This window comes from Mobula hypostoma, chromosome 10, assembly GCF_963921235.1.
Source record: "Mobula hypostoma chromosome 10, sMobHyp1.1, whole genome shotgun sequence".
Lineage (NCBI taxonomy): Eukaryota > Metazoa > Chordata > Chondrichthyes > Myliobatiformes > Myliobatidae > Mobula > Mobula hypostoma.
Window position 1 is genome coordinate 7,170,254 of NC_086106.1, and position 9,935 is coordinate 7,180,188.

Sequence of the window (9,935 nt, forward strand, 5' to 3'; positions counted from 1 at the left end):
TGAGCTGATGTACATCCAATTCCATCTGTAACCTCAAACAGAATTTTTTTTTTTGCTCTGAAAACAGTCCTCGGTAGGTCATACTGGGACTTCTTATTTAGTTCTGGTTCACTGGTCTTAAATGCCACAGATCTAGCCCTCAGTTCCACAAATCTCCTGGTTCATCCATGTGTCAGGATCAGGGAGGTCTTAGATCTGGTCCAGGGTTCTTCCATGTGTCAGGATCAGGGAGGTCTTAGATCTGGTCCAGGGCATTCTCAACGATGAGTGTAGGCAGCCAGAAGGCTTGGTACCTATTGGCACCAATGACATAGGTAGACAAGGTGCAGAGGTCCTGAAGAGAGATTTTAGGGAGCCAGGCTTGTTGTTGTTCAGTCGTCTAGTTGAGTCCAACTCTTCATGACCTCATGGACCACAGGGTCTTCATGGCAAGATACGGAAGCAGATCGCCAGGCCACTGCTGCCGCCCAGGTTGGGACCCGGCTGGGTTTTGAACTCAGGACCTTCTGCCTCGAAGTCCAGTGCTGATGCCACTACACCACCAGCCGGCCCAGGGAGCCAGGTAGAAAGCTGAAAAGTAGCACCCCCAGGGTAGTAATCTCCGGATTGTGGTCCTTGCCACGCACCACCGAGTGCAAGAATAGGATGATTTGGCAGGTGAATATGTGGCTGAGGAACCGGTGCAGGGGACAGGGGTTCAGATCTACGGGTCATTGGGATCCCATCTGGGGAAGGTACGACCAGTACTAAAGGGATGGGTTACACCTGAACCCAAGGGGGTCCAATATCCTTGCTAGAGCTGTTCAGGAGGGTTTAAACTACGTTGGCAGGGGGATGGGAACCAGAGTCATAGGGCGGAGGGTTGGGTAGTTAGTTTACAAACAGAGGCAGCATGTAGTGACACACATAAAAGTTGCTGGTGAACGCAGCAGGCCAGGCAGCATCTCTAGGAAGAGGTACAGTCGACGTTTCGGGCCGAGACCTTTCGTCAGGACTAGTGAGACTCCTGGGAAGGAGAGACTGAGGATGGGGCAAAATTGCAGTCAACAGGACAAGTTGCAATGCAAAAGGCTCACAAAATCGAAAAGGGTGAATACAGAATTGAAGGTGTTATATCTGTACGCGTGCAGTACACGGAATGAGGTAGTGCAGTTACAGACTGGCATGTATACCTAATGGTTATGATGGTAGTGTGCTGGAATTGAAGGAAGGAGAAGATCAACTAGAATTGGACAGTTAGAGGTCAAGGTCAAAGCCAGGCAAGCATAGGCTGTGTCTGCTATAGGGTGCTGAGCCCATCCCGGGCTAGTGGGATTTTCTTCAGTTCCTGGCCCTGGTCACCAGCCAAAGCACCCTGGTGGATCTTACGGACAGGATAAGAACATAAGAGCAGGAGCAGGCCATCCGGCCCATCGAGCCTGCCCCGTCATTCAATAAGATCATGGCTGATCTGTCCGTAAACTCAGCTCCATCTACCTGCCTTTTCCCCATAACCCTTAATTCCCTTACTATCTAAAAACCTATCCAACTGTTTCTTAAATATATTTAGTGAGGAAGCCTCAACTGCTTCCCTGGGCAGAGAATTCCAGATTCACCACTCTCTGGGAAAAATAATTTCTCCTCATCTCTGTCCTAAATCTTCTCCCCGATGCCCAAAAAATCCCCAAACCCAATACATCTAATGAAGATTCCGTTACCAAGGCTTAACACCCAAATGTCTATCATACAGACTAAGCTCATTGCAGGTCTTTGAAAGAGTCTACCCACGCTTTCCTCTACAGATTCCCTTTGACATAGCTATGTCATGGAAGAGTCCATCACTATCTTCCAGAACAGACAACTTCCTAGGGCTACGGGCGCAGACGCCTGGAGCTCGTCGGCCGAGGTTGGCAGCTCGTCTCGGAGAAGGAGGTTTCTGATCTCCAACCTCCGCTGCCTGGCAGCTGTACCCACTCATGGGGAAGGCTTCAGGGGCAAATCCCAAGGAAAAATCCGGAGCTGGAGTCCCTAAAGCAGTCCTACGTTGAGTTCAATGCTGACTACCAATACCCGTGACGCTGCCAGTGCCAAATTGTATCTGTCTCTGCTGTTCCTTTGGGTTCATCAGCTATGTGGGGGGGGGGGTGGGGAGCTTGCTCTCCATATCGTACTACCCGGGCTTGCGTATCTAGACACCTAGGACACAACATCCATGGTTGACCCTGACCAACGGAGACCTCAGGATGCAGGGTGAATAGTAACTCTCTGCAGGAACTTGAATAGACACTCCAAAGGGGGAGCTTTTGCAGGGGAGGTAGACCACGCAGTTTGTATGTTTCAGGACACTATGAAGAAGTCATGGAACCTCAAGTCAGGATGGACTGCAGGATACTTGGTAGTGTGGAGGAGCAGAGGGATCTCGGGGTACATGCCCACAGATCCTTGGAAGTTGCCTCACAGGTAGATAGGGTAGTTAAGAAAGCTTATGGGGTGTTAGCTTTCATAAGTCAAGGGATAGAGTTTAAGAGTCGCGATGTAATGGTGCAGCTCTATAAAACTTTGGATAGGCCACACTTGGAGTACTGTGTCCAGTTCTGGTCACCTCACTATAGGAAGGATGTGGAAGCATTGGAAAGCGTACAGAGGAGATTTACCAGCATGCTGCCTGGTTTAGAGAGTATGCATTATGATCAGAGATTAAGGGAGCTAGGGCTTTACTCTTTGGAGAGAAGGAGGATGAGAGGAGACATGATAGAGGTGTACAAGATAATAAAGAGGAATAGATAGAGTGGATAGCCAGCGCCTCTTCCCCAGGGCACCACTGCTCAATACAAGAGGACATGGCTTTAAGGTAAGGGGTGGGAAGTTCAAGGGGGATATTAGAGGAAGGTTTTTTACTCAGAGAGTGGTTGGTGCGTGGAATGCACTGCCTGAGTCAGTGATGGAGGCAGATACACTAGTGAAGTTTAAGAGACTACTAGACAGGTATATGGAGGAATTTAAGGTGGGGGCTTATATGGGAGACAGGGTTTGAGGGTCGGCACAACATTGTGGGCAGAAGGGCCTGTACTGTGCTGTACTATTCCATGTTCTATGTGGGGCCAGTCAACCAGAAAATGGGGTCACACGACTCCACTCTCATGACACCCTTTGAGTTTTTTTTGTAAAGAAAAAAGAACACTCATTTTAAGTTAACACAAGCTCAAAAGAAGCAGCATGCAGTGTGCCCTCCTTTCATCAGACAAGGGGCTGCCTCGTGAGACCACTGTGCTGCCAGAGAGGGGAGACTGCCTTCTGATCGCTGGTGAGTTCGCTCTGCCGCTGGAGAGGGAACACCTGCCGCTATGCCCGGAGAATGTTACCCAGGGTTTCTGCATTTTGGAAATGGACTTTTTTTTTCAGTCTTACAGTTTTTGTTTAATACATTCTGGGTTTCTCACCCGATCTTTCTCAGTTTTTTTTTGTGCGTATGGGAGGGAGATTTGGGGGTCGATGTGCCTGTTCTGTTTGTGCTTGTTATTTGTGTGAGTGTGTGAGTGTGTGAGTGTGCGAGTGTGCAAGTGTGCGAGTGTGTAGGAGGGACTTGGGGTTGACGATTGTGCTGCCGGTCTTTTCTTTCCTGGTTTCGTGGCTATCTGGAGAAGAAGAATGTCAGAGTTGTATACTTTGATAATACATCAACCTTTGACATGTCAAAGAGCCAACAGGAATTGGATCATGGTCTCTTCAAACCCTTTTCACAGGTGAATCAAACCAACCAGAGTTGACAAAGTCAACGTTAACTTATTATCAAAGTACACATCGCTTATGTCACCATATACTACCTTGGGATTCATTCTCTTGCAGGCATTTACAGGGAAATAAAGGTTAATTTATGTGTGTAAGGACATGTGCAGTGTACACCTCTGAGCTTCATCTTCTCCAGATAGCAACAAAACAACCATGGATGTCATTCAAAGAAAAACATCAAACCCACCCCATCCTGGCACAGAAAAGAACAGCAACATGATCAACTCTCTTCCCCCCCCCCCCCACATACACACAAAACAATATTGCAACATGAACAAATGGCGACAAGAACATTAAACCCGAAACCCGTGCACAAAAAAAACTAACACCAAACAGCAACATGAAAGAATGGGCGAAAACACAGACTATACAAACCATAGAGAAATACAACAGAATTTATGAAATTCTATACATAAACGGACCAACAAACAACCAACCTGCAAAAGACAAACTGTGCAAATTTAAAAAAAATAAAAACAAATTAATAATAAACCAACCAGTGAACACTGCCACATGTCTTATTTCATTTGCTCTCTTTCCACTACTTGTTTAATTTGACATATATATTTCTTAGGAGTTTTTTTAATGAATTGCAATGTTCTGCTGCTACAAAACAAATTTACAATACATGCCAGCGACATTAAACCCGATTCTGATTCTCAACCCGAGCAACACACACAAAATGCTGGAGGAACTCTGCAGGCCAGGCAGCGTCTGTGGAAGAGAGAAAACAGTGGACACTTTGAGACCCTTGGTCAGGACTGGAGAAGGAAGGGGAGGGTTCAGGGTAAGAAGGTGGGAGGGGAGGGGAGGAAGGTGGGGGGGAGGGGAGGAGGGGGGAGGAAGGTGGGGGGGAGGGGAGGAAGGTGGGGGGAGGGGAGGAAGGTGGGGGGGAGGGGAGGAAGGTGGGGGGGAGGGGAGGAAGGTGGGGGGGAGGGGAGGAAGGTGGGGGGAGGGGAGGAAGGGGGGAGGAAGGTGGGGGAGGGGAGGAGGGGGGAGGAAGGTGGGGGAGGGGAGGAGGGGGGAGGTGGGGGATAGGTGAAACTGGGAGGGGGGAGGGGGTGAAATAAGGAGCTGGGAAGCTGAATAGCAGAGGCCTTGAAAGTGAATCTGTAGGTTGTGCAATCAGTTCAGAGTTGAGATGAGTGACGTTCAGGAGCCCGATGGTTCTAGGTCAGCGGTTCCCAGCCTTTTTTTTAATGCCATGGATGAATACTATTAATCAAGTTGGACCCGGGGCTCTTCCAGGGTAATAATTGTTCCTGAACCTGGTGGTGTGGGACCCAAGGCTCCTGTACCTCCTGCGATTTCTAAATGGACACTGAACCCATGAGCACTACCTCGCTACTTTTTTGGGGGGCACAGTTATGTAATTGCGCTGCTGCAAAAACAACAAACTTCATGACATGTGCCGGTGATACTTAACCCGATTCTGATTTTGAGAAGAGAGCATGACCTAGGTGTTGGGGGCCCTTGATGACGGACGTAAATATACTGAATGGCGGGGAGGGCTTTGCCTGTGAGGTACCCACCACCTTCTATCGGGATATCATCTCAACCCCATTGGCCCGGGTCAAGCAAGGACTCCCGCAGTGCCAACCCCCCAAATGCTCAGTCCCGTCAGCACCCAGCCCCTTCCACCGAGGTCCGAATTGGCCAAGACTTAGATGAAGCCACGATGACGGGCCAGCACGGGAGTCACTGCCACAACCAAGTGAGATACCCGGGGGGGGGGTGTCACTGGCCTACTGGGCTAAGCACGGTCCTAACTTTTCTGCGGGAAAGTGGGAAAACGGGAATTTCCACGCTTGCCACAACCGTCATTCAAAGTCCGGGCGTTCGTCCCATTTGCCTGGACAACCTTCTCTGTCCCCAACACTACATCAGGCACCGAGGGCACGTTCAAGCCTCCCTTAATTCGTGATCAATGTAGAAAAATCGCAGCTTTATTTCCATTGCAGTATTCCCCATCCTTCAAGGTACATCGACCAGGCATACTTTAATACTGTTAAAAAAGGGGAGGAGGGAGATCCGGTCAAATCGTCTCTACGTTCTTATAAAACGTTCCCCCCCCCCTTCCTAAGCCCTTACCAATGCAATCTTAGCAGAGCTATTAATTTAAGGTTGAAACCACAGCCAATACATTCATGGACCTCGAGCTATCTGCGCAGAAAATGCAATTTTGGAAATACAAATCAGGATTTACAATCTGTGAGAAGAAGTCGAGTGTAATATTGTTACAAGATGCGACTCAGATTACTGAGCAAAATCATTTAGACAAGAAATCTACAGATGAAAGCCGTATTATAAAAAAAAAGCATTGCGGATAAGTAACAAACCATCAGCCATCATCACTCCCTACTCCCCACCCCCCTCCCCCTTTCCAAATCCTACACATAGAATCAGGGGGAAAAAAATCACAGCGGATTTTCCCCACAAGCTCCTACCCGGTGCGAGCATGACTCTGTGATCGTGGAGGAGAAACGACACGTATCTAATCACCACCTCACTCCTCTCATTATCCGAATTTCCCGATGTCTGGCACAAGCACGTTTTAAATGCACTTTACCGAGGTCCAATCACACAATCTAACTACCATCGCTACCATTCCACCTACATAACTGTATCCAACGTGTTCTGCATCTTAATTCTCACGCATCAAAATGTATTCTCCGGTAAAAGACAATTGACGTCTTATTTCTCCAAGTATTACATATTCAGCTATAACATTTCAAAACGTGCAGTTGATACCAAGTCTCGATCGCTGAACACGTATTAGTAGATTTTTTTTAAATACACATATTATACCCACGGGATCATTCGGATGGGGTTTAATTTATATATTATGTAGGTGTCAGATTTTTTTTTTAAAAAAGGAGGATTTAAAAGAAACTGCACGCTGTAAAATGGTGCTGAGCTAATTGTCAGCAGAGTGACCGGCAGACCAACTGTTATATGCTGCGCTTACAGCCGGCGACTCCGCATCTTGTACGCATCTCTCATTGATTACAGGTCCAAACCGCGAAAAAACAAGCAATTAAATCCAAGTTGAAGTTCAACATAATTCAAATGAGAAAATGCAACCCAAGGATCGCGCAGTGTCAATTTCAAGACATTTGCTGAGTCTGAAAGCTTATTCGATCTTTCTCTCTTTTTTAAAAAAAACTGTTTATTCCGTCTTTTTTAAAAACTTATTTCCAAGTGCATTTTAAAGGGCTTATATATTTAAAACGCTTGCCACAGAGAGCGAGGTTTCTATGCCGTGTCATTTTGCAAGGACTGCCAGCTTTCCCCCTCCTGATCAATTTCGAGTTCCCTTGTCGATTAACACGCTCGGGCTAAAGGCAGCGGCTGCCTCGTTGTACCAAGAGTGCTCACCTCCTGTGTTAGTCCGCTTTGTACTGCCGGCATCGATGGGCGCTTCTAACGGTCTCTTCCTTGAGTCTGGGGGGTCGAGCTCTATATGATTTCCATTCTGTTGCATTGGGGCCATCATTTTTAAATAATTGTGGGAGAGGGAGAGAGGCAGACAGACAGAGGCAGTGAGAGTCAGATATCCCCCCGTTTTTCTTTTGGGCTCGGTTTATGCGTACTGGAGGTTTATACAAGAAAACAAATATGATTCAGGGGAGGGGAGCAGAGCCTGGGGGAGCGGTAGCACCAGGAAAAGACACAGAGCTTTGTACAGGGGGAGAAGGGGGGGATCACACAGTAGCAGTTCTCCCAGCTGAGGATGTATCAGTCACTCCGAGCCCTGGTACATTGTAGCCACTTCGTACGCTCACATTGAAACTCAACCAGCCCCCCCATGACGTCACCCGGCTCACGCCACGTGACGCGCCGCTGGTCCCGCCCACCCGCCGGATCGCCCCGCCCCCCCCTCCGAAGCCGGCCCCGGTCACGTGGCCGGGGCCAAACCAGCCTTTGCATTCCTATAGCGACGTTCACCTCCTTCCAATCAAAAAAATAAATAAATACACTTTTTGGCTGCAGCTGCAAAGCAAAGGAACGCAGACCAGCCAGTTTTATTGTCTTGGTTTTCACTGCTTGCTGTCTGCCCTTCGAAGGTTCATTTAATGAAGTATAGAAGTTCAAAGTTTAAAGTAAAATTTTATTATCAGAGGACATGCACGTCACCAGATACAACCCTGAGATTCTTTTTCTGCGAGCATCCTTAGCAAATCTATAGAACAGTTGCTGTAAGCGGGATCTGCAAAGTGTAAACATCAGGGACTGTAAACTAATTGTGCAAATGCAGATAATAAATAAATAGCAATAAATAATGAGCATGAAATAACAAGAATAAAGAGTCCCTTTGTTCAAGAATCTGATGGTTTCAACAACCTGAAACTCTTACTCTTCACAGACATCCACGAAACAAGAAACCCCATAAATGGAAGACAGAAACATCAACGCCTCGAGAAATTGAAATGTGGAGTAATTAAGAGTCAGCTGCGTTGGTGGGAGCTGGAGTCAGAAGCATTGGGTAAAAACAACAGATTTTCTTCACTAAAACAAGACAGAAACCAAGTAATTAATGATTGCTGTTACTAAGACTGACTTGTGTAAATGCTTCAGATATTTATATAGTTACTTGGATCTGAAATTTCCTGTTATTGCCAGGATTTGAACACTTGTCACAGCAGCAGCAATTTGGAACGTCAGCTGATAGGTCCAGTAAATTAACGTCTGCACAACTGCGCACGCAGCTCCCATAGACAGCTGTGTGTTAATGAGCGGGGTGTTGCCTGATAAATAGGATATCTAGGAGCCTCCCCCTGCCCAGTGGGAGGCCACACACCCACCTCCCCCAAGAAGGCAGATGGGGCTGTTCGATTACTGTTTTGCATAGAATACTGGTGCTCCGATAGTGTAGCATCCCTCCCATCCAGAAAGGCACGGGGGTGTCAGCCTACAGTTTGAGTACAGGTCTCTGGAGTGAGGCTTGAACTCACAATGTTCTGATTTCGGAGACCTATTCCTCACCACTGACACGTATTTCCTTTAGGCAATAAAATGGCTTTGGCGGACTTCTTATGTAATGCCTGGAGCGTGGTAAAACTTCTGACATGGTTTGCCTCATTATCAAAGTTCCATGTAAATTTATAATTACATTAGATTAGATTAGATTAGATCATCATTATGTGTATCATACAACCCTGAGATTCAGTTTCTTCCAGGCATTCAACATAGAACATATAATAGAAATCTACAGCACATTACAGGACCTTCGGCCCACAACGTTATGCCGACCATGTACGCTACTCCAGAACCTGCCTAGAATTTCCCTGCTGCATAGCCCTCTATATTTCTAAGCTCCATGTACCTATCTAAAAGTCTCTTAAAAGACCCTATCGTATCCGCCTCCACCACCGTCGCTGGCAGTGCATTCCATGCATTCAAAGTAGAATAAAATAGATTTATTATCAATACAGTTATTATCAAAGAAGCTACAGAAAGTTGTAAAATTAGTCAGTTCCACTATGGATACCAGCCTCTATAGTATCCAAGACATCTTCAAGGACCAACGCCTCAGAAAGGTGACGTCCATCATTAAGGACCCCCATCACCCAGGACGTGCCCTCTTCTCACTGTTACCATCAGGGAGGAGGTACAGGAGCCTGAAGACACACACTCAACGATTCAGGAACAGCTTCTTCCCCTCTGCCATCCAATTCCTAAATGGACATTGAACCCGTGAACACTACCTCACATTTTTAATATATATTATTTCTGCTTTTTGCATGATTTTTAATCTATTTAATATACATATACTTATTTATTATTATTATTTTCTTCTTCTCTATTATGTATTGCATTGTACTGCTGCTGCTAAGTTAACAAATTTCACAACACAAGCCAGAGATACTAAACCTAATTTTGATTTTGATTTTGATATATATTACCATGTACAACCCTGAGATTAATTTTCTTGTGGGAGTACTCAATAATAACCATAGCAGAATCAATGAAAGACCACACCAAGTTTAGGCATTCACCCAGAGTGCAGAAGACAACAAACTGTACAAAGACAAAAAGAAAGAAATAATAATGAATAAGTAAGCACTAAAAATTGAGAAGATGAGATGAAGAGTCCTTGAAAGTGAGTCCATGGGTTGTGGGAACAGTTCAGTGCTGGGGTGAGTGAAGTTGAGTAAAGTTATCCC

The 9,935-nt window shown here is 46.4% G+C and overlaps 1 protein-coding gene across 2 annotated transcripts in view; it reads right to left on the minus strand.

The window, feature by feature from the left end:
• The window catches only part of nova2 (NOVA alternative splicing regulator 2), a 281,551-nt gene extending 273,983 nt beyond the window's left edge, over positions 1-7,568 (minus strand). For both annotated transcript variants that reach the window (XM_063059945.1, XM_063059944.1), the window contains exon 1: positions 7,147-7,568. In XM_063059945.1, the coding sequence (XP_062916015.1) occupies positions 7,147-7,264 (118 nt within the window). In that variant the 5' untranslated portion in view covers positions 7,265-7,568. The remainder of the gene's footprint in view (positions 1-7,146) is intronic.
• Positions 7,569-9,935: the final 2,367 nt, after the last annotated feature.